The sequence below is a fragment of the Ascidiella aspersa genome, chromosome 1 (genome assembly GCF_963924565.1).
Source record: "Ascidiella aspersa chromosome 1, kaAscAspe10.2, whole genome shotgun sequence".
In the NCBI taxonomy this organism is placed as follows: domain Eukaryota; kingdom Metazoa; phylum Chordata; class Ascidiacea; order Phlebobranchia; family Ascidiidae; genus Ascidiella; species Ascidiella aspersa.
In genome coordinates this window covers 24,565,827-24,591,440 of record NC_139447.1, presented here as the reverse complement: position 1 = coordinate 24,591,440, position 25,614 = coordinate 24,565,827, and the positions used below count along the sequence as shown (strand labels likewise).

The window sequence follows — 25,614 nt, the reverse complement described above, 5'->3', positions numbered from 1 at the left end:
ACGCACTTGTAGGTTACGCTTGGTTTGTCCAATATAAGTAGATCCGCACGAACATTGCACTTTGTATATAACTCCTGAACGACGTAACACATGCTGGTGGTCCTTGTGTATAAAAAACGAACTGATAGGTGTGGTTTCGTGGCTGAAAATAAATTTGACTTTATTTTCGGTGTTGCGCGCTACGAAGGTAGTAAGTTCTTTGCATATGTTCATCGATGTTTTTCCAATAAACGGGAGCTTCATTGTGATGGTATACAACGGTTTGTTTTCTTCATGCTCTACCATTTTGTTTTGCACGTCCTTGTGTTTTTGGTCAAGAAACCTGTAAATGGCAGTATCAATAAACTGCTTGGGGTACCCATTCATCATCAACATTTTTGAAATATTGCGAAATTCATGGTGCATCCCCATGTAAGTGTTACAAATTCTGTAAGCCCGGTGTAATAATAGGCTATTTATCAGGTTGCGCTTGTATTTAAATGGCACAAAACTTGACCATCTTGCTATCGGCGACCTACCTTCTTATCGCCGCACATCCGGTTTAGATTATGTGTCTATCCACGTTTCCTTCTTTCTGATGTCTGCCTTTGCACTATATATACACTTCCATCAGTGACTTCTCTCTATGTTGAAAATGAATAAAGAGTTATTCGAAACGTCCAAAATGATACCTACTTCTGTATGGGCTTTGATATTCTTATTACGTCTTACTACAACCTCCAACCATTATGCTCCAAAATTGTTTTAAGTATTGTGGTTTGTTTAATTGTTTATATTCAGGTTTCATCATTGTTTTTAATTAAAAGAAAAACTGTCAAACATGAAGACATAATCAATTTTATAATTGCTGATAGGAAAAAGTTTGAACAAAGCAAATTATTTGAAGAATTAAAAAAAGGCGATAGTCCATAATTGTTATTTAAACCGAAATGTATGTTGTTTCAGTTAATTTATATATAACTTAAGTTAAATAGTTTTTGACACATTAGTTGTGATGTATCCACTGCAGATTGCTCACTATAGCTTGTCTTAGACTTTTTCTATGCATGCAGTGCTTAGTTTTTCAGTTGTTTAGTATAAATTTATATATGCCTTGTTTATTTACTTTTGATCTCACAAACCACATTTTTGTGTAGCATCTAAAAATGTAGATTTGATATAGAAAATGTTTTGACATGTTTTCAATCGAAAGTATTTTATGACATGGCCAGTGTGGTTGACAGCCACCATTACAGGTAATAGAAGTTATACTATGCTTGATAAAGCTTATCATTAAATCAAACTGATTATTTTATTGATCTTATTTTGAAACCTTTTTATGATATGATATATTATCACATTTTTTTGTTTTGTAACTGATTATATTATTGAGTGTGTTAATTCTAAGACCTATGATGTTCTTTGGGATTTGTGCCACTTCTAAATAGGGATTCGTTTTTTTGCCATAAACTTTTATGATGATTGATGATGACCCTGAATTTTGTTAAATCAATCCTCCTCTATGTCAGAATAGGTTAAAATGGAACTGCTTATGCATAGGTTCCAAACTTCCAGGGCGTTTTTTTATATCAAACAAAATTCTTACTTGTCAGTAATTATCCAATGAAACATGAACACACATATGTGTGTTTACAACTGAAATGTAGCCCTTCTGAAGCTGCTTTTTGACCAACGATTACGGCTTACATATCATTAGTATACCGAAAGCCATTACAGACCGGTCCCGGCTTGACCGGAGGTCGTGAGTTCGAACCTCACTGCTAGTTGTTTTTCTAGTCTGCCCTGCTTGCATCATTGATCGACAGATTCGGTGAAGAGTCTGCAATGGCTTTTGGTATATTGTCAGTAATTACCAATAAAATGTTACCGTACAGTACTTGGAAAACCAATTTTTAACGCTTCTAAGTTGTTGGCCAGATAATTTGCATATTGGTGGGCCATATTTTGCGAGCACTTTGGTTTATATATCTGTAGGTGCCAATGGATACTTCCCCATGCTGTTGGTTTCACACATTATTTAAGTGAACATAAACTTTGCAACTAACCGCGTGTCTTTAATATAGTATTCTCAGAATAGAAATTTGCGCATTATCCGAGTGATTCAACAGTGTTTTATCGCCTTGCCAAAAACCAAGGGCGTCTAAAAATGCTCTGCACACCCACAGTCGGCGCCTATGTCTATATGTGTCTCTTTTTATTGGAAATGTTTTACATATTTTTTTCAGTAATATACTGAACTAATGGTAAAGCCTTTTACTTTATAAATGATCCTGATTAATGATTTTATAAAATTTTGTTTTATTTGGTTGCATAAGATATTTAATTACAACATTAGCGCTGCTCGGCAAGTTACACAATTAAACATGCCTGCATTATAAAAGTAATACAAGCACACCTAACCTAATTTTGGTTGAACTAAATAATAACCAGAATATTTGAAAATCAATCTGAGATTGCTACATAATATAACTTAATTTTAGCAAATTGGCTAAGTAGGAAAATTATTAAGAACAAAAGTGCTTCCAAGAAACTTTCGGCACATTGACAAGTTACAACAGAATCTCTTTAAATTTTGACTTGATCTGTATTTTCCCAATTAATTCAGGATAAGCATAACAATGACACGATAAGCACAAATGATTTACTAGTGTAACATGTAATTGTATCCTTTAGTAACATTTTTTGTTTTGGCTGTTGAAGGACTGAGCGACATCATCTATTTAACAAGCTAAAAGTCACTGTTGAGCGGATAGTTGGACAACATTCTACTGACATCCTTTATGTCCATGGTGGTTTGGATTCAATTGTTGTATGCTTAGATGAGATATTGAAGCATGGCAACAAACCAGATGATGCGGTGGTAAAATTATATTGTGCTATTTAAAGTAAAATATCAATATGTAACTATGAACAGTTCGGAGGCTTCAGTAAGTAGTTCTTGTGGCTGTATAGTATATATATATATATAAATTATTATATAATATATTTAATATTATACTTATATTATTTATATTACATTAGGTAGGTCAGTATATAAGTATTAGGGCGGGTCGTGAAAACACTTTTTTTTCAAATCCACCTGCCTCATATGGATTTTGATAGATAGACACCTAAAACCGTTATATACAAAATTTAAGCTCATTTGAACATGTATTGGTGTGAGTAAATCGAGTTAAATTTTTGCCAAAAATCGCAAAATCGGGTAAAACTAGGAAATTTTAGGTTATGTTTAATCCGTATTTTTTAAGTGAAATTCATTTGCTGTGACCTTATTGTTGTTTTTAAGATAGTTATGGAATAACTGAAGCTAGTTAGATCTGCAGAGATTGCATTTTAATATTTATTTGCAGTATTATTAAAAATTGAATTTTTGCTGAAAATCGCAACATTTTATAAAAAGACAAAACTACAGATTGCCTTCAATCTATAGTTTTCAAGTCAAACCTGACTTTCAATTATTGTTTACAGAAGCTAAAGACTCACTGCAGATCGCTATGGCGGCAGGAGACTCCATTTTAACATTAATTGCGCCAGTATTAAAAACTGAATTTTGCCGAAAATGTACAAAACAGTAAAATTTAAAGTGTCAAGTGTTGCCTGTCACTGCAAATGACATAAAATTCTCTTTTGATTTAGATGATGCATGGAGTTTTAGGGAGTTCAAGTTGGAAAGAATCATTTCCTCTCTTCTTTTAAATCAACAAACGGTTTTGCTTGCTTCTGTAACAATTCTAATAACCCTTTAATTGACTGGGTAAAATTCGCAATTTTACCAAACAGTAATATAAGTATTATATTACCTTTTTGATTTTTTCCAACTAATGTGGTCCTCTGTTGTTAAACTGGTTCTGTTGTATATTCCCAGGTTATCATTTCGGTATAATCCTTCGATTTAAATCTAATGTTGATATATTGAACTGTCTCATACAGTCATCTTCAAATTGATTTTGACAACGTATCTTTTCTATATTATGGACCGCTTCAAAATATAACCTCATATTATTGGATCATTGTTAGCGATCATTGCTATGAGAAGGTTCTTGCTGTTGGCACTGTAGTATTTATTTGTGAGAAGTTTCACAATTCACAATATTCTGATTTTTTTTTTTTTAAGACAGTTTAACTTGCAGTGATTCAATTATATGGTATGGGGCATATTTAGAGTGGTTGACATTTGATCCTAAACCACAATGTAACATATTTTTTTCCAATAAGGAAATCAAGTATAGAAGATTTTTGTTATATTTTTCATTCTCATTTTGTTCACTTACAGACGACAAACCCTAGATGCAAGTGTGAGCCATGATTTAGAGGTCCTTTTGGTTTGTTATGTGGTGAAATTTTCCCTTTTGTAATGGTGTGTGTGATGTTGTGTAAATATTTTGTCATAAGAAACACCTACGCCCTTCAGTGCCAACAACGAGAACCTTTTTATAGCAATGATCCAATAATACGAGGAAAAGAGGTCCATAATATAAAAAAATATGTGAGCAAAATCAATTTGAAGCTGACAGTGTGAGACAGTTCAATATACCAACAGTCCAATACTAAATATAAAGCGGAGGATTATATCGAAATAACAAACTGGGAATATCCATCAGAACCAGTTTAACAACAGATGACCACAGCAAAAAAATCAAAAAGGTTATAAAATACTTACATTACTGTGTGATAAAGTTGCAAATTATACCCAGTCAAATGAAAGGGATATTAGAATTGTTACAGAAGCAAGTAAAACTGTTTGTAAATTTAAAAAAGAAAGGAAATGATTCTTTTAAAGTTGAACTCCCGAAAACTCCATGCATTATCTGAATCAAAACAGAATTTTATGTCAGTTGCAGTGACAGGCAACACTTAAAACTTTTTTTTACTGCATTTTGACCCTTTCAGCAAAAATAGATTTTTAATATTGGCGCAATTTCTATTAAAACGGAGTCTCCTGCCGCTATTTCCATCTGTAGTGAAAAAAGTGTTTTCGCGACCTGCCCTAATAAGTATGCAACACATACTGCACTTGAAATTGTATTTTGCTTTCTTTAATGCTATTCAAAAGAGCAAAATTATAATTATTTAACATTTAAATGTAAATTTATGGAAAAGTTTCTGTTTGTAACATAGTTCTTTTTGATAAATTTATTTGAATTTTTGTGTTTTATTAAGGATTACTGGAATTTTGTATGCAACTTAAATTGGTTGCTTCCAATGTCGGCGATAGATATTGGTCAGTTTTCTAAAGTGTCCAATGTAAAACCAGAACGTAGAAATGATACAGCATATTACAACATCATAAGAAGGTGAGAAGATACCATTTTAGAGTATATATATATATGAAAGTCGAACTTTCTTTTATTTTGAAAAATCTATTAAAAATAGAAAAATGTAAACATCGCAGTATAATAATTACCCTAACATTCAAAGTACTTATGCAAACTACTTACTGTATGTGAGAACTCAATAAAATGGATGTGCTCTAGCTAGTATAGTTACAAGTCAATGAATTTCAAATATGTTGTGGAAACAAACATAAATTTATTGCAAAACAATTACAGAATATGTGTACCTGTAATAAAAAGTACTAATAATTATAATTCTAAACAATGTCTGTTTTTAATATATAACTTTATCCAAAAAATGTATTTATTATTATTTGTTGCCCAAAATCTTTTTTGGTGAGTATAGTAAGTGTCTGCAACTCAATTTCACAGCGTAATGGGTCCTGAAGATTGTTATTCAGTGGACTTAGACTTAAAATGACGTCAACACATACATAAACAATAAATCTTAAAAACACCTGTTGTTCTCAAGCGCAAATATGTATCTAATTTAGTTTGTCACACAAATTACTTTAAAACTAAAGCCGTATGTGAGTTCTTAATTCAGGTTTTAGATTGATTGAATAATAAGAAAAATAGCCTGACAACCACACCATTTAACCCAGTCTACATTTTATTAAGTATTACCACACTCGGAGTCTCGGACGATGATTGATTACGAATTAAACAAAGTTATCTTCAATAAAAATAGCATCAAACCATGAATCAACTGAACTATAGGCAGAAATTTCATGTCTCATTACAGAAAACCTAACGGCATACCCAATGGTTATCAACTTTCATTTCAAAATTTTAAACGTCTGTAAGAAATGGTCGTTTCAAACATCCATAAGTAACAGTCACAAATGGTCATTTTTTATCATATTACACGTCTTAATCACCAGCATCTACTTCATAGATTATAAGCAAAAGATTATATCAACCATTCACACATGCCAGCACTGGTATGGCCGCCATAACATGCTTATTGAAATATGTGTTACCGGCTGCATAATTATTCATCGGCGGACGCAGTTTGTTGATCTAAACTTTGTCAAAAGCATTTCATAAAAATCCTATTTATTTTTGGTTCAACTCTATAAACTAATATAAACTGTTTCCTATTTTAGTTACTGATAAATTGTTTGAAATGTACTACTGATATATTATACATTTGTATTTATATAATCCCTTTTTAATGAAGTAAACGGCAATTGAAAACCCCATGTCACCAGTGGCTGGAAAAGTCTCTCAAAATGCGAAGTATGTCTGTTCACCTAAAAGCACTAACATCAAATGAATCTCCAATAGCAGACTACTATTATGGTAAATAAAAACTTGACAATGACATAACTAGGTATATTAATTATTAATATATGCTAACTGGGATTTTAACATAACTATCAAGTTTTTACTTTATAAACCAGGTTGGAGCTTTTTACTTGATAAGAAATACCTCACTGCAATGATGACATGTTTACTTGCTTGGGAACAGAACTCCTCCTCAATTCTTGCAGAAATACCTGTTGAACTTGTGAGATTAATTTATGATAATTTTTGTACTTATTTATACATACCTAATAGTATTTTGAACTGCTTGTACTGTATTTGAAATTTTTATACTTTTTTTATTGAATTTCCTTTTTATCTAAATATCCTGTCTAAAAAGATTACATGATTGATTTGTACTATCAATATGCTAAAAGTATCAATTAATCATTACTATCTGTGGGAAGGAAAAGTAAATCTAACCATATTTTTAGTTGGCAGAGCACTCTAGTTACAGAGAAGACTTTGTCAGAATACACAAACAACAGGAGGAAAAACAAGAAAAAGGTAGGTTGTTTTTTTAGATATTTTTTATTTGTGGTAGCAGCAGCTTGCTACAGATAGCTGAACATCAGTAGCTATAATAACCTAGCTTGTTGGAGGCAATCATAAAAATATGCTACTAATCATTTGTTATGGTTAGAACCCCGGCCAATTTCATGATTGTTTTCCATTTATGAATACAGCTAAATTTTAGGTTAAAAGACCTAATCAAAAATATTGCCTTAACTGTATTAGGTGCACAGCAAATTGTATGTGGAATTCAAACTCCAGTTCCAGATCCCTTGTGTGGCATTGTACCTCCTGACGAACTCCATTCTGAAAAACTTGACAGAATTAATGAATCAGTTTCTTCACCACAAGTGAATCTAAGTATCTGTGCAGAAAATGATTCTAGACAAACAGAAAGTGCCATCATGGGAATGCATGCTTCAATGCCAACTTGCATAGCAACCTGTCTACCAAAGAGCTATGCTGAAAACGAAGAGCTACGGAAATTAATAAAATCTAATAGCAACGACCACTATACGAGCCAACACACCGACCCACTGTTCACAGATTCCAGTGATGACCTTGAAGATGATAACTTAGGATTTTTGTCAAGTAGCAAACCTCCACCCGTTCGGTTTCAAATTGCTGGTGACATTATAGAAAATCCTGATAAAAAACTTGCCAATGATTTTACTGCACAATCGCCTGGTTTCAGTAGCAAAGGCAAGAACTTATGCAACAACTTTCTTCCAGACGTTGTTGTTTCTGCTGAAGAATCAATATTGTTGCAGTCTGTTGCTGTTGACAGTTTTGAGGAAAGTGCTATTGATGGTTTGCAGAAACCTTTTATTTGTGAAGATTTAATTAATCGTGACTATCATCTGGCTGAAAGTATTGTCAAACTTAAACAGCCGGATTTGCAAACAAGTAGGTTTTTTATAAAAAATAGTGTATTGTGTTCAATTCTGTAATTAGAAAAATATCTTGTTTCCAGAATCAATTTTCACACATAGGAGGTCAAAATCTGATTATCAGGGAAGAGGATTTACAACTGCAGGTATGTTAGTTTCCAAAAATAACACCTTGTATTATAATTTAAGTGCAAATTTTGCACTTTTTTTGTTGTATTGAAAAACATTTTGTGTTTTTTATCAATAAATACGGGACAAACTTCATTAATCCCAAAACAAGAGTTGTTTTTGTTAAAATCATGCTGTTGAAAATATATTTTTATAAATATTTTTTAAATATTTATATTTATTTACATGGTTTATTGGTATGTAGAACAATTAAGTAATAGCGATATGTAGGGTTGAGATTTTGCACTAGCCCGTTTGCCAAGGCAATTAAAATTCGCTGCTGGCGGGTGCTGATTGACACCCACTCGCCTGAATTTTCAATTTAATAATAACCCTGTTATGTAAAATTAATATGCCGGTTTCTTAACTTGACAGATCAGTATAACTTTGTTCAAGATGAATTTCCAACAAAACTGTCTTTAAAATCTAGCAGTTCTTTGCCTTCACTTAAAGATGTAGAATCACTGCAATTAAATTCAGGTGCATTATATAAGTAAATGTTTTTATAAATTATTTGTACAATGTTAAGTAGATAAATTTATATAAAAGTCTTAAAATGTAAACATTTATTGTACCCTTCCAACTCATGTTTTAAGACAGGGGTTCCCAACCTGTGGTACGTGAAGGTTGTTCATGTGGTACGCGAGTAGCTTCCGTTTTTTTTTACAAAAACCTGGATTCACAACATTATATTTTGTTGATCTGTTTTTTTGGGAACAATAAGACCTAAAAAGTAATAATACCCAAAGCAGAAAAATCTATAAAACCACAGTATTAAAACCAACGACATTATAAAGCCAAATACGCAGTAATTATCCGCTACAGAATAAGAACTTAATCGTCGGAATAAGACATAAATCTTTAGGAATAAGACCTAAATTTGTAGGAAAGGCCTAAAAAGCCAAAATAACACCCAAAACTGTAGGAAGAGGTTATGGGACGTTCGGGGGCCATGGGTCTGGCATCGACCGTTATGGTGTCAACGTATTGGCGCCATAGTTTGAATGGCACCTTTAGGGCGCCGCTGTTTTCGCACCAGATTTTTTGGGATGTTTAGGGTTATTGGTGGGTAATGGGTGGGGTTATAAAATTGGTTGGTGGTGAAATTATTAGGGGAGTTAGTGATGTACTTTGGGGTTAGCTAAAATGTTGTATAGGCCTGATTCTGTCCATTTAGGTGTTATTCCAATGGTTTAGGTCTTAGTCCGATCTTTTTTGTATTGCGTGATGTACTTTCGGATGGGGTTTTGGGTTAGGAAAGCGTTATTGTACATAGGCTTGAATCTGGCTATTTAGGTATTATCCACGAATTTAGGATTGTTCCGATTTTGACGGTATATTAGGTCTTAGTCCTACGACTATTAGGTCTTAGTGCTATTTTGGTCCTTTTCCGAAGTGTATTTTATTCCTACGATGTTGTTGTTCTTATTTTGGTCTTATGCCTGGAGTCCGTTTTGTTTAAAAAAAGATCCGAAGCCCATTCATTGTTACGTAACTATCCCCATTGTTTCGTATCATTACGATTTTCAAACTACAGGTCATGTCATTTGTCAACAAGAAGCACAGTTACTTTGAAAAGCCGTACAACGTTGTTGAACAGTGGGCGTTAATTATGTCAAATGATTGCTCTTGATAGATAGCATCTACTGTTTTATAGCTTTATCTACAAATAGCGTTAAATAATGCTAGTTGTAAGCTAAAACTACATAAACATATGATTCGATCAAATTAGTTGTTCTGCAAGAAGTGGTACGCGTGGCAGTACAGAGTGTCCAAGTGGTACGAGAACGTAAAAAGGTTGGGAACCCCTGTTTTAAGAGGACCAGGTAAACTTCACTCTGGTTCTGCTGTCTTCAGATAGACCACTAGGGTTTCTCTAAATAGATTCTTAAATCCTCTGGATTCCTATCCTTTAGTAATTGCAAATGTGAGTGAAAAAAAATGGAACAACGCATTTGGGAAATATTTATACACATTTATATTTAGAAATGTTAAATTTCAGAATATTAAGTATTTCTCAGGGTTATTGCTAAGGCAGTGTTTAGTATTTATTGCATTCGGTTCAGATCGATAGTCGTTTTTTGCTGCAGATAGTTGTGTAGCTTTGAATAAACTTAACTGTACATCAAATTAGGGTAAACTAATTTAGTTTGGTGTTTACGGTAAGTCTTTCGGTGACACAGGTAGTGATTTTCCACAAGTTAAAAAACTTTTTTTCAAATTGGGTTAATCAAGTAGTTTTTGTTGTTGTTTTTTAATAAGCTATAGCACAGCAGTTCTCGATAGCAGTAGTGTTGTAATCACTTAAGTTTACTGTTTTTAACTGAATTGACTAGACTTAAATGTTTGAACAAATGACTTAATTTGGACGTAAGTCACTTGTGGTGAAATTAAGTGTTTTTGTTTAACATTTTTTTTAAATAGGTTATTTATCTCAATATTTGCACATAAACTAGCTAGCTTGCTATATGGTTGGTTTGTGTTGAGTTATGCATATATTTAGACAAGTTTACCAATTTTAACAGTTTGTCGTTGTTTTATATCAAAACTTGACTTGGAGTTAGCTTCCTGTAATTATTACTAGGACTTGGACTTACTATTTTTTTTAAAGACCTGGCTTGACCTTGATTTGTTTCCTAAAGACTTGACTGGGCCTTTGATAATTTTAAAATTATTTGTTTACAACACTGCTAGATAGCACATGTTTTTGTTAGTTCAACCAGATGGAAACATCACAACTTCCCACAGTCTCATGAATTACCTTCAAAAACAAGATTTGACTACTTGCGCCGACATTGACAAGGTTTGTACTAGAAATGGGGTAGTAAAGTTTGTGAAATAAAAAAAAACAATGATTTTACTTTAAGGAAAATGCCCACTTTCACTTCAGTGAAATGCTAATAGGCGCTATTGAGCAGGTTAAGTGTCAGTTGACACCTTTGAATTCATTAAAGGAAGCACACTCTTTTCCCATTTCCAGTGCTCACCGAGAAGTTCTCCTATATGATTCCTTAAATGTATGTGTTGTTTAGTGTCAATTTGTTTTACATGTGTAAATATTTTTGTATTCTGTTTCTAATTTGTATATCTTGAACTTGAACTTATCTATTTTAATTGAGACCAGAATAAAAATTACATACCTAAAGAAATGCATATTATACACTACCTTATTTACCTTGTTTTTATTAGGAAAGCTATGTGATGACTCAACCAATAGATGTTGTAGATATATCATCTCATCCTTCTTGTAGTTACCATTCCCCAGTTGGCAGCATTTCATCTGATCAACACTTTTCCTCAGTGATAAGTGATGCTGCATCACCTGCCCCTGTCAGAAGAACAGGTGAAATAAACTCATTCCATTACAGAGAAAATATTTTAATACCCAACAGAAAGTGATCTGTCAAAATAAAATATTAAGTAGGGCAAAACAAAATCTGATACAAAATTAACAAAAACTGTAGTGAGCTTTTTGAAACTGTTCTTAAGTTAAATATTTAATTCTAGTTTTTATTTTGAATTACAAACAACAACCTTTTAACTGTATTATATTTTCATTAAAGCAACATACGGTATACGCAAGCCAGCGGAATTAACCATGCGGGCCAGGTTTACTGCCCTAGATTCAGTTCCAAGCTCATTTTTGCTTTATATAGTTGTGTATCTCTGATTAAACAAATATATTGAACAGTATGCTATGTCTGTTTTCGGTGTTGATTTCTTCACATTTCTGATTTTGATAATATGTTAGGTAAATTTTTGCAATTGTTTTACTCTGTATTTTAACTTAACTGTTTACTCAACAATTTTCTGAAATACCCAGCAGCTTCTTTTTCATTGTTTTTATAGTTGTTTTTCCAATTATTTTTATAGTTGTTTGCCTTTTTGATATATATATTAAAAATATTAATTAAGCATGCTTTTTCAAGAGATTTTTATAAACCGAAAAAAAAATAACTGATTCACCAGTCGTCATTAAAACATCAAAAAAGTAACTGACGATGCCAAGGCACCAATGCAGTACTTCATATAATAATATGTTGTTTGAATTGATATATATTCCAAATAGGTCAACTTATTTTTTATAATATATATATGAGTTGTCCTCTATTATAAGTTGCCAGTGTTTTCCAATATTTTCTGCCAGATTTTCCAAATCTCAATTGAAACTGTAAATCTTGACTTCTTGTACAAGTTTGTCTAGCTGGGATTTGGGTCATTGATCATCTAAAATGTGTCTCTGATTGCACTACTTACACTTATTCAGTGTGGCACAATGCTGGCGACTTGAACAGTGTTTCACAAAAAAAAACTTGTGTTTATATTGTAGTTATATTCACACATATTTAATCTCATAATTTTTTGAAAGCACTAATATTTAGAAACATTTCGCACTACAATTGGTGGAATTCATTTTGTTGTGCCATTGAATAAAGTTACCAAAGTGTGAAGCATGCTGTTTAGTGAGGGAGTGCTAGACATTATTTATTATTTTAAAATGTACTCAAAATTGATCATAGAGTTGTTGTGTTTGCAGTTTTACTTTGACTGGCAGCGCTTAAGTACTCCTATATTGACTTAAAAACGTAATCACGATAGTCACAATTCCAGTTAAATAGACAAAACAAGTCTGAATATCCAGGGGGTACCAAGCCATGCTTCTCATCCCAACTATATTTTTGTCTGTTTTAACTACATAAACACAAAAAATTGTGCTATTACCAGTTTTACTATGTTTGTTTCTCTGTGTAAGCAATTTATTCAGCCTAAAGGTGCTATGAATACTATAGTACGTTGCATTGTGTAACGCCTAACCTTGGCAAACAATTTCTGTTAATTTGGACATGAAATGGCCTAATTTTCCAGATTTATGCAAATCTCTGTTATGTGCCTAATGCATCACATATTCTTTGAATTTTGTTGGCTAATTTACTCAAATAAACAGTGTTATTGCGCTTTAGGCAATTCACTTGTTCTGAGCTACATGACTTTGCTTAAGAACAGATTATTGATGTAACGTGTCAGAGTAAGAAAAGCAGACATGTGCACTCACAAGTTGTACTTTTATATCCCCCTTATGTATTTGTTTATGTCACAAAAATTTAATACAAGTAAAGCATCTCTTTCACAATTTACCGGTGCACACAAGTCTGGATTGTATGTTATTGTCAACAGATATAACCTCCTAGATTAAAATGAACAGGTCTCTTTGAATGTTGTTAGGTGCAAGATTTTTTTTAATTTTCTACCTTGGATTAGAAAGGTTGTTGGGCCATGGGAGCAACGCTAACTTACTGACAATGGCGCCATCAAAGATATCTGTAACTTACCATTTATGTCATTAGCAAAAATTCACTTCAATAATATTATGTTTACTTAGATTGGGTAGCAGTGTAACACTATTCAATAAATACAAAAGGTAGTTTGTTTTAAATATTTTGCAAATACCTATGCCTAAAATCATTTTGGATTATGCAATTTATAGATATAAATAAATCTATTTATACTTGTTGAATAACTTTCATGAACTGTATTTTTTAATTTCTTATAGAGTCGGTCTTCTCAATGCCAAGTACAATTGAAAGCAAGTCAGCCATGCAATCCAGTTCTTTGTAAGCCTGAAATTGTTATGTATATTTAAAAGTAGATAAGTAATCGATGCAATTTTATCCAATCTAATAACTTTGAAGTTGGTTAAATCCATTTTAACGTTGCTGAAAGAATTACCAATGTAAAGTTTAGGGGCTTACTGATCATAAAATATTGCTTTAGTAGAAACACAGTTATAGGTGGTCAGTCAAATTTTAACCATGTAGCAGGGAATTTGAACAATCGTTTAAGCTATAATTTATGGATATACCAACTAGTTGTAATCCCAGCCATTGGGACTTCTAACCAAATGGAATTAACAAAACGCCACCCTAACTCTGTGACGCGCCCTAATTGTTGTTATAAACATCCAATTATCAAGTATGTTTGCAACACCAACCAAAAAAAAGGAAATCTAGTTTAAAAGGAAATGGCACTTACCAATATTTATTTCAATGTATGTGGTTTAGATGTACTGTTACCTTGGTTACACTGTTTATATTTGTTAAACATTATTTAAATATTTGTTTGCAAAATACTGTTGTTGTAACACCCAACGTATTTAAAATAAATTAAAAGCTTCTAATTTGCTCAGAAATACATTAATTTTTTTTCAATATATGCTTCCAGAAAAGACAGGCTATCACGCATGGAGTCTGTTCGAACTGCTGAATCAATAGCTATAGGCCTTCTGAAAACGTTTTCGGACCAACCACAAGTAACTGCTGGAGAAATGAAGTGGCTCATCTCTGAAGAAGATGTACCACAAAAAGTAAAAAAAATGGTTTTACTACAATAGTAATCAAGAGACTGAACCACCTTTTATATTCTAAGTTCGTTATTTTGGGTGTTCACTTAATTACTTGTTGTAGAGTTTTCTTTAAAAATTCTCCCAGTTAAAAATTCGGTTTAAAATAGTATTTTTATCACTAGCTTAATAGGTCACGTTGCAGTTGTTGTTCCTTTTAAATCTATACATTCATGGTAATTTTGTGATGCTAATTACATACTGTTTAGTTGCTACCTCTTCCAATGTCGGTGGCGATTGATCCAGACAACGCCAGTGTTTCTTCCTGCTACACTGACTCTGGTCAAGGTCAGGTGGTCAGAATTCGGGGCAACCAGGATTGGGCTCCGCCACGACCACAAATCATCTTTCATGCACCTGTCAAATTAAAACTAAAGGCAGCCATGATCAAACAAAACTATAGATGTGCCGGCTGTGGAACTCTAGTTAACAAAGGTTATTTTCTTTAAAGCTTAACATCACGTTTTAGCGTAATTAATCTCTAACTTTTTACAGCTTACATGAAACGTTTCCGCTTTTGTGAGTACCTTGGCAAGTACTTCTGTTCATGTTGCCATGACAACAAACTGTCAGTCATACCAGCTTATATTCTGCATAAATTTGACTTCACTAGGTTTGTACTGTATAACTTTCATTGATTTTTTTACATAACAGTAACACCTTGATCAGCCCCACAGGTGTATTTCTTTTCGTTTGACTAAACAACGTTAGTCAGTGTTGTAATGACTCAAGTCACTGTTTTCAAATGACTTAACTTGACTTGACTTAAGTCTCATGAGCAAAATGTATTTTGGACAAATGACATGACTTGGACTTAAGTTATTAAAAAATGTTTTGTTTACAACACTGACGTTAATTTCCAGTGTAATAACAAGTTGCTGTAACGACAAATGGTTTCATTATAAGTTTATCTCTCAGTGTTAGAGTTGAAACCAATACAACTGATGATGATTGTTTGAATAAAATATGTTACTTTTTTGTATTTTTACACCTCGAACCTTCAATAAACTTAACCGAATCAGTCGAACATTAATGCAAGTCGAGAGTTAAAACAACTTCGTATTTAAGGGGATATACAGTACCACATCAAATAGGTGTTGTTTTTTGAATTACTCCCCCTCTGAGCCTGTGTAGCTCAGTTGGCAGAGCGACGGTCCAGGAATATCCGAGGTCGTGAGCCCGAACCTTACCGTTGGCTAGTAGTTTTTTCATCCTGCCTTGCTTGCATTAATTTATTGACTCATTCGGTTAGTCTATTGAAGGCTCCCGGCTTACTATGATGCATAAGCAACTTTCGTTAATAAGAAAACGACTTCAGATTTACAGTTGTTGTACACGTGTATGTATCTTTCATTATTTTTTTTAGGTATAAAGTTTCGAATTTCACTTTCGACCTATTGGATACAATCAACAATGATCCCCTTTTTAATCTAAATGATATTAATCCGACAATATACAAAAAAGCTAAGGCTTTAAAAATAATACAGGTAATTTTTGTGGTTACTTATCTTCATCAGAAGTTGTATAAGTTTGTTCCGTATTTATATAGAATCTTCGACATCAATTGGTGCCACTTTACAAATATGTTCAAGTTTGCCGCTTTGCGAATTCTAAACTCCAGGATGATGTAGAAGGTAATATTATTCTTAGTAGTACAGGTAATGAACTATAGAATGTAGGAAAAGTTATTAAATATGCACTGTGCAGCCCTCAATTAAGTTATGTGTATAACTTTTTTGCACAATTACATCCTGTATTGTATCGGATGGTTGTATCGAAACCGATCCGATACAAATATGGATATAGTAATTTCACGCATGATGTGGAATTCTTCGTTAAAAGTTTACCAAAGTTAATATAGGTTAACAACTGGGGGCAACTATAGTTACGCTAAAACAAATTTTACCCTAATCATCTGGAAAACTTAACCTTTGAACGTTTCGTTTTTATTAATGTTGCTGGTTTGAGCAGAGTATTGACGTATTTTGGTATTGGATCGAATCGAGATACTTTCTATAAAAATATCGTGTATCGGTACACATTTTCTTGACCTATTAGAAAAAAAAAACTTTAATAAAAATATGTATTAAGGGCTAGGCCTTTAGGCATTGACATTTGTATTTTACATTTTTGTTAATATTATAGAAGAAATCGAAAAATATAGTTAGAAGTTACTTCTGAAGATATCACGATTTGACAAAAAGGCCATAGACAGCAAGATTAAATAGTTTATTTGTTTTTGTAGAAAGTGACGTTGATGAATGGAGTCCGTTGACTGATTGCCTTGAAAATGAAATGTCTTCGACATTTTCTTCACATATATTGTGCGGCGACGTGCATGTTTATAGTATAAGTGACCTGCAGAAATGTAAGAACGGTGAACTGCTTGCAAACCTGAAACGAATGGTTGAAGAGGCGTCAAATCACATTAGTAATTGCCAGGTGAACCTACGATTTGCATGTCCTCGTCTGATTTGCTTTCATGCGAGAAATTAATTCTAAGTCTAACAATTAATAAATCCTTAGGGAGTATTCCAATCCCGATGTTTATCGGGTAATTGGAACCATATAATTTTTTCCAAGGAAGGTTGCGCCTAATTGTACAAACGCCAGTGGATTAAAGTCTTCGGTGTTGTGACACATTTATGCTTGCTTTGAATGCGACTAATGTCCAGGTGCAGCGCACAATTTCCCTAAACGTGTTACAGTGATAAAATAACGTTTTATATCGTAAAACGTGCTGGCAGGCCTCTGACAAAATGCTTCACGGGGTTACTCAAGGTCGTCTTTAGGTCAACATTCGGCGAGGTTTCGCACAGCGCATTTGCCAAGTATTGGTTACGTATTGCTACTAGGCTTGCCATTTTTTAGAAACGTAAATCCGGGACGCATATTGAAAAAAAATAAACTTAATGTAGACCTAATACAAAAGATTTAATGCAGGTAATTAACTTAACGGGGTTGCGGTTGTTTTATATTTTGTCAGGAGGTATTTTTAGGGCCCTATTTTCAAGGGTGGGCTGTCTAAGTAATTCAAATTGTAACGGAAAGTAATGTTCTGTATTGTGAATAAAATGAGTCGGGTAAATACCTGTATAAGTAAAGTAGGATGCGGCCCTCGTGAAAGCAGCAACAATATTAGGCCGTACGTACATGTTGGCAAAGGCGCTGTGTACATGACAAATTCGTATTCCTGGACCAAATCATTCTCAAGCATAAGTTAAACAAAATGTTGGATTCCATACAGCTGGCCTCTTAGAACTATTGCATATTATGCTGTATACGTCATTTGCTTGAGCCGCGTGTTTTTGTGGATGATTTAAAAAGGTAATTTACCATGTTATTAAGTAATGTGACGGATAGCGTAATATCCTGACTTGAGTGCTAAATAGTGTGTAACGTCGTAAACATTTTAATTTTTTCTTAATAAAACAGTTTAATTTCTCGTCGTTAATTGTTATGTACAGCATATATTTTGGTCGTCCCTTGACTATTTCTTGCTTACTGTGCCTGAAATGGGTTGACTAAATGATTTCCCACAAATGGAGTTAGAGTCTTTAGCCTGTGTGAAAGCAGCATTTAATCGGATGGCGTGTTAATAAATTATCGCATTTATCTGCTTGATTGTGAAACATCTAATTGTTCGTCTTCGCAAACTAAAATTTTACATTTTGTAAAATAATGTGTGCTTATTTGCATTGAAACGAGTAAATACCCAACGGCTAAGAACGTCAAACATCTTTTACGTAACGAAAACCAGTGACATATATCGTTAGGGAACCACTCACTAATGTACAACCTTGTTGTATAGCAGCCATTGTTCGCATTGCGCGATATTCAGCAAATACGTAATCCTGGTGTCATATTGCGTCCGACATAAGTAAAATCTCGATTAAAACGGAAAATTGGTTAGTATTAAAACCGCCGCCTCAAGTGCGAAATTTTGCGAACTCTACCTAAATCTTGCGCGGTAACAGACATCACGAAGTTTTTAAACAAATAAGTCTTAAGTTGGAAACATTAAAACTTTTTTCTCTTAAAGCAATCAGTGTGTTATGACTTCAATTTGATTTGTAATGCTGAAAACCTGCGACCTTTATCGATCTAGAATTACTAACAAATGTTATACTTTAAGTTGTAACAGCAATTGTTTAGACAAAACTGCGTCATACGTGAAAAAAATCCTTAAAAATAAAAATTGCTTAACGGTGACCGGTTTGCGACGGCGCTCGCTGACCTACTTCAAAAAGTTATCTCCCAGCACCCGCCAGATAGGCCCAATATCCATTTAAATTTTTTTACTTACCACAAACAAAAAAGGACCTAGCCCCAGCAACCTCACCCGCTGGAAAAATAATTAATTTATGTTAAAAAAATTTGCTTGACAGCCTTACCAACCAAAAATAAAAAGTAAAAAGTCTTACTTTTTAAATGGCTAACTCAAGAATTTTTACATTTTTGATTTTTTTTGGTAAATTGAAAAATCCGGGACAAATTGGTTAACCGGCCGGGACACCGAGACAAGGCCTTAAAACCGGGACTGTCCCGGCTAAACCGGGACGTATGGCAAGCCTACGTATTACTGACAGTGATAATTTAAATTAAAACAAAATGCATAACATAACTTTTGTAGTGAAGTACAAATAAAACCCGACAATGTTTTTTCACCACGGTTTAAAGAACTGCTTCAACATGATTTATCAAATGGAAAATCCAGCATCATTTAATGTTATGCAGCCACCGTCGTAAAGAACTTGCCTTTTAACACCTTAACAATTTTCGTTTATACAACCTTTGTATGATTTATTTTATTTTATAGTTGTGTCAAATGAAAGGTTTTATTTGTGAGTTTTGCAACAATGCCAAAGACATCATATTTCCTCATCAGCATAACACATCGACTTGTCAATCGTGCCATTCGTGTTACCACAACAAGTGTTATGATCCCCTGAATTGTCCGAAGTGCAAAAGAATTAATAGAAGGTATTTATTTTAATCTTTAATGATACTCAAAAACTTTTTATGGTGCCAGGAATCAATCCTTCGAATTATATCGAAAAAAGTTCTAACAACCTGTTTAACTTGGCCTACTGTAGAAGGCGGCGCAATGTTCAATTATTTGTGTAATTTTTTTATTCATTTGACGTTAAGAAAATTTTTTTTACAGAAAGGAAATATTAAAAAGAAACAAAGAATAATGCTCGACGCCTCAGCACAATTCCTAATGTGCCTTTTGCGAATTTTGATGTGTAGGCCTACTATTGTTTTATTATTTCAATTTGTGCAATATTTTATATAGACTATTATAGTATAAAAACATACGTACGTTGCTTGTTAATAAATGGTTATGTAAATTAATATTTGCTTTACTTATGAAAAATTCAGTCTGAAAAACAACGCGAAACGTTAACTTTATACCGACATAAAATTATCATTAAGCGTGCTGCTCCTAAAGGCAATTCTCATATGGCTTGATTTTATATTTAAGCTCGTTTTGTTTTCTAATTATAAACACAATATCTAGATTTTTTTTTATAGTTTAACAGCCCAATACGAAAGCCGACTGTACTACGCGTACCATGAACTAGCTGGACAGTCCGGTTTTGGCGTTTAGTCGGCTAAAATTGTATGAACAATGCGCCATGGCTCCTAAATAGAAATTTTCCCCAAAAAAAGTTTGCTTCTTCATTTAAAAAGTTAACTTTTTAATTAGATTAAAACAACCTGTTTGTTAGACATTTTGCGAGCGCGCGTTCGGCTGGAAACAACATGCTTTAAAAGTGTTATGTTTTTACCTCTTTTTTGTTGCTCATTTTCTATATGACCAGAGGCTGGCATGTCTTAGCAATAATGACATTTTTGGCTCTTGTCACTCTAAAAAAATTAAAAACTTATTCGAGGGACTCTTCCAACAAAACAATAACATTATAACTTGAATCGCCTTTAAAATACACGGCAAGCCAATCGGCAAATACTTTAATATCGTTAGCTTTATAATGTATAGTGCGCATTTATTTTCGCATGCTTGCCTGTGAGCATATTTGAAGCACGAAAAGTTATCGCCACACAGCAGGTAGCAGGGCTGCGGAGTCGGTTTGTTTTTGCTGGAGTCGGACTTGGGACTCGAGTAAGACATGCGCATGCGCAGTACCGAATTTTAAACTGGTATGGCCGCCAAATAGAAATTGTAAGGTGGAATATTATATGACGGAATATTTTCCAACCAGGTATTGTGAGTGAATGAATTATACGACCCACCTATATTTGGATTGCTGAATATCCACGTTATTTTAGTTACGTAAATTAGTGAAATACAGGCTGTAGAGTCCGGACCGGACCGCCTCCGCAGCTCGGCAGGTATAGAGTTCGTGGTTTGAGACAGTTTGAAAAGCAATGGACTGAACGCTTACTGTTATTTTTGCACTTTGGTGTGAAAGGGGTGCCTGTACTGCTGAAAGCTGTGGGTTAATTATCCCTTATTCTTTTTTTCCAAATCATATTGATAAATACCATTATATCATGGTGCGAATGTTGATCGTGTACTAAACGCATAACGATTGTAAATTAAACGTTGTTAAACTAAAACTAAACAAACGCATTTATTTTTGTGCTTCACTTGAACGTTTTGACAAAATTGCGGATTGCACATTTGCACACGAGTTCGACTTGGAACAGAAATAAGTTCTTACGGGTACTTAGCCTACTCATATCATGACGTCACTTCACAACTTGTAGACGCAAAAAATAGATCTTTCCCTAATCCACTAATTAACATGTGATGACTCAACATTGCAATACAGAAATTATATTCTTCTTATTTTGTAAAAACATACTACAACGTTTAGACATAACATCCAATATTTTAATAAATACAAGACACAGAAATGAGTATTTATCTGCTTCCCAAAATGAGCTTAATATTAATCCTGGCAGAATGTTCAGGGCTTAAGTGGAATATATCAGACTCAAATCGCTGTGCCATGCGTTAAAAAGCAAAACTGTTTTGACCGATGAACACTAAAGTGGCAATATATAAACTGCTGCTACAACAACAATTAATTCGCTTTAAGTGTTTCTTGGTGCGATGTCCACTGGTCTCAATATCATAGTGATAAGTAATCTGGGCCAGCTGTTTGGATGTGAGCACAAAAATGATATTTCGGTTTGTCTTAAGCAGGACTGCGAGGTCTGTTAAAAATAACCCGGGTCCGACTCCCGAATCCGACTCCGGTCAAATGTGCGATTTCGTCAAGTTGATCCGGAGTCCGGCTCGGACTCTCCAACCTGTGGGCTACTCCGCCAGTTTGAGCAAAGAGATTATAACCATGAGGACAAACTGTGACGTAGCCCATTGTTCTACCTTCGACAGCGTTCCGCTCTAGTGCATAATAGTAAAACGTAAACAACTGGGCTCTCTTTGGTTTGAGTAACTAAATAAGTGGATATTCAGCAATCCACTTATAGGGGTGTCATATAATTTCATTTATCCCACAAATGCTATTCAGCATCTACAATTTAAATTTGGCGGCCATATCTGTTTTAAATTTAGGGGCTACTGGGCACGTCGGACTCGGGACTCGGGTAGTTTTGCGTAGTCTTACTCAAGTTCCGGATAAAAACTTTCATAAAACAAAAGCTATTTTCGTCTATTATTTTAAACCAATAATATTAGACCATGAATCGTTAGTAAAGTTTAATTTCGTCTTTGTGTAATAATTTTTTTTACTAAAGCAAACATTATTTTCATAAAAATAGGACATCTATGGCGATATATGGTGCTTCGCTTGACTGCTCTCGAACAACAACTTTAGGCAGTCACCCTACCTGAACCTAGGACTTCTTTCCACTGCTTCAACTGCTTGGTTTCTGTTTTCCTATCGCATATCGTAGTTTGTCGGCGCTAAAGACATATTATGAAAAATGTCGAATTCAAAACAATTGCACCGAGTAAGTAATCCGTGAGCAACTTGCAATAGAAAAACATTAATGCATAACATTTTGATTAAAACATACAGGAGGTAGCGTGGCTTTTGGAGAATGAAGTTCCCATAGTACTTGGCCATGTGAGTAAACTTTTGAGTAGTTGCCTCGGGCATGCAGTTTCAAATGTATCTCACAAATATCACCTTACATGCACAAGTTCAACAAGGTATTACTAAGTGATAAAAAAAACAATTAGAAATGACTATAATACTGATTACAAAGGTTCACATTACAAAAATAGTTTGTTTTATGTTCAACAGTGGATTGGAAGTGATGCGAGGAAGCCTAATATTACATCAGGATACGTTGTGTGGGATGGAGGTGTTTATGAAGCCAAACAAAACACTTGCCACTGTAAAAGCCTCTTTTCGTAGTGATAAGCAATGGAAACTGCAACAAGTGAGTAAAGTATATATACTTGTTTATTTTGCATTGACTCAAAAAAATGTCAATGATTTTAGTTAAGATGAAATTCACAGCCTTTAGAATACTTCAATATTTTTACCGTTCTACTTATCATTGCAAATATTTACAAACTTCAAAATATTAAACTCACAGTGAAGCATTTTATTGAACAAATGCTTAAATTTCAATGGCATATTTATTAGTTCATTATTTATTTCGACTTTTTTACGTCGGGGAGCACCTGTAGACTTTTAGGTTCACAGGTATGTAAGTTTTTATTTCATTGGACTCTTAATAGCTTTATTCTGAAGAATTGTACACTAAATTAAATATGGTTAAAAAGAAATAAAAACTATGCCTTTATTACTGTAAAAGTTGCTCATTATAAAAGCTCAGCACAAACTTTGGTTTAAAAATAATGGATCTAAATTTAACAAATATTTTACAATTTAGTAAACTAGAGCCAACAAATTGAAATATGAAGCTAAAGTAATACAGATTTTTAGAATAACTTTTCCATTTGCCCGTGACAACCTTCCATGAAACACTTTTGCATTACAGGTTAAAAAAGGATGGTCTAACAACTAAAGACTACGTGTCTAAAATGTAAAAAAAATTGTTTTATAATAACCATATGTTGTATAGCAATTTCTGGTTTTATATACCAGCACCACTTCATTTCAGTAGAAGAGAAATATTAGTTATATAACACTAACTTTAATAAAATCAATTATTTTCACAGATACAAGATGCAGTGAATCATTTAAAAACTGTAAATTGCATGATCAATACTGTGATTGGCGAGCAGCAGTCTATTTCACATAGTGCTGAAGGAATTGTTTTCATTTTAGAGGATGCAATTAGACAGCTTGTACGTTGCCAAGCCCGTCTAACTACACCATGTCAGCTTTCACTGAACACCCTAATTGGCAATGCTTTTGCGGTAATCAATTATATTAAGTTACTAAGTGATATATACAGTGAAACATTGGCCTTTTTACAATACGAAATTAGCAATAAAACCATTATCTGTTTTTCTTAAATGCTCTGAAGATTTTCCTACTATAAAGTATGTTCATTACACACCATTTATTGTTATTACAGAAAATGTTTGTTCCCCCTCTTCCTGGTGATACATTAGTAAATCTGTATATCTTGGAAGACCGCCTTGTAATGACATACTACACAGTTCAACAGGCTCATACAAATGCTTCCCTCAGTCCCAACAAAAATGGAAAGCTACATCCACCTAACAACTCTGAAAAGGGTTTGTTTCATCACACTGGATCTATGTTGTAAGTTAATATTTTAAGACATATTGTGTCCTGTCCTTGGACCATAAGACTGTGTTATGTAATTTCGTTCTGAAGCATTTTGAATTCAACAGTTTGTCCAATTGGACTGACTGTTTCAAGTTTTTTAAAATGCTCAGCAAAATATTACTCACACATCTGTCAGTCTGCTAGGTTAGTATCAATTTGCATGTTTACAAATTAAATTAGCTATTTTTACAGCAACAACAGATTGTGGTGTAGAAAATTTGCCATTGTGATTGTTCTGTCAACATTTTTACTAATGTTTTTTAATTGTTGCCTATGTAGTGACCATGCTGGAGTTCGCTATGAAATGGCAACAGCAAATACTGCCGAGTGTGTGATTCCTTCCTTGACAGATATTTTAAGCACTGCCGCATATGTTCAAACTGTGTTTCAAAATCTAAAAGATAAGGTAAATAATAATTAACTAATCTATTATAATGAGAGAAGTTTAAAAAATGTGCAAAAATGTTTTAATTTTTTTAGTTAATTACATTGACATCTTTCTGGGGGATTGATTGAAAAAATGCTGTACCCGGTTCTTGAGCAGCAGGACTTAGTGGATTTATGAAGCACCTAGCTGTTTTTTCCACTGGGGCATATTTAAAAAAAGTTTAAATATTACACTTACTCTGTTTCTGGTTGGATGCAACATATATTTTTTCAAATAATAGTATTAACTGTAAGGTTACTTGCAGTAGATAAAATCTTTTATTGACAGTAAAGCAGTGATTTTACTACTACTCTTCAGCTGATTTTAACAATATATTATACTGATTAGATTGTATCAGCATTACCATTTATAACCTCCACACTATCATCATTTTGACAATTGTATTTTTCTGATTTCATCTGTAGCAAATCCATTTCAGTGTTGTTATCTTATATGTTTGCCAAATACAAAAAATAAAAAAATTGTTGTTTATTCATTTTTAACCAATTTAACTAGTTGTCACAGCTTGCACAACAATTTTCCACATAGTTAGTTTGTAGAAAAAAAGAATATCATTTTCAGCAAAACACTGTTTTTTTATATATGGTTTGTGCAATGATTTGCCAGCTTAAACTGTTTTTCACATCCAGCATTTTCTAGCTAAATAGGTGAAACATTAGTAAACAAGTAGCATGCTATCGGACTCTTTTTCCTATATTGTTCTTTATTCAATACCGTAATTAAAAATTGAATGCCATAGCAGTTGTACATGAAGTTTTTAAATCCAAATGGACTTGAGTGCATTAGCATTGTTTTTTACAAAGTTTGGTTGCATTATGTTTATTTTCTAGTCAAGTTATTGCTCATA

At 33.4% G+C, this 25,614-nt stretch overlaps 2 protein-coding genes across 2 annotated transcripts; both read left to right on the top strand.

Annotated features, from left to right (window-relative positions):
- Nucleotides 1-741: 741 nt before the first annotated feature.
- Nucleotides 742-19,967, top strand: LOC146168440 (run domain Beclin-1-interacting and cysteine-rich domain-containing protein-like). Its single transcript, XM_083384420.1, has 21 exons — nt 742-1,235; nt 2,701-2,860; nt 5,161-5,294; nt 6,517-6,638; nt 6,740-6,846; nt 7,076-7,148; nt 7,380-8,060; nt 8,128-8,190; nt 8,588-8,692; nt 10,927-11,015; nt 11,080-11,229; nt 11,402-11,555; nt 13,764-13,824; nt 14,432-14,573; nt 14,819-15,044; nt 15,105-15,222; nt 15,976-16,096; nt 16,159-16,243; nt 16,855-17,051; nt 19,429-19,592; nt 19,777-19,967. Exons 1-21 carry the CDS (start codon nt 1,204-1,206, stop codon nt 19,805-19,807), a joined length of 3,015 nt encoding a protein of 1,004 aa, XP_083240546.1. The 5' UTR covers nt 742-1,203; the 3' UTR covers nt 19,808-19,967.
- A 2,522-nt stretch (nt 19,968-22,489) lies between these two features.
- LOC146168439 (protein rogdi homolog) lies at nt 22,490-25,374 on the top strand. The gene is made up of 7 exons (XM_083389341.1): nt 22,490-22,556; nt 22,625-22,758; nt 22,853-22,991; nt 23,740-23,940; nt 24,102-24,292; nt 24,599-24,725; nt 24,800-25,374. The coding sequence occupies exons 1-7, from the start codon at nt 22,530-22,532 to the stop codon at nt 24,833-24,835; spliced, it is 855 nt and encodes a 284-aa protein (XP_083245467.1). The 5' UTR covers nt 22,490-22,529; the 3' UTR covers nt 24,836-25,374.
- Nucleotides 25,375-25,614: the final 240 nt, after the last annotated feature.

Bases quoted from the DNA above. Each gene is read 5' to 3' on its own strand.
- LOC146168440 (XM_083384420.1), top strand. From the start codon at position 1,204: ATGGCCAGTGTGGTTGACAGCCACCATTACAG. The intron at 8,191-8,587 runs GTATGTTAGTTT...TTAACTTGACAG, and splicing joins AAGAGGATTTACAACTGCAG to ATCAGTATAACTTTGTTCAA. The intron at 11,016-11,079 runs GTTTGTACTAGA...TTTTACTTTAAG, and splicing joins CTTGCGCCGACATTGACAAG to GAAAATGCCCACTTTCACTT.
- LOC146168439 (XM_083389341.1), top strand. From the start codon at position 22,530: ATGTCGAATTCAAAACAATTGCACCGA. The intron at 22,557-22,624 runs GTAAGTAATCCG...TAAAACATACAG, and splicing joins ATTCAAAACAATTGCACCGA to GAGGTAGCGTGGCTTTTGGA. The intron at 24,293-24,598 runs GTAAGTTAATAT...TTGCCTATGTAG, and splicing joins CATCACACTGGATCTATGTT to TGACCATGCTGGAGTTCGCT.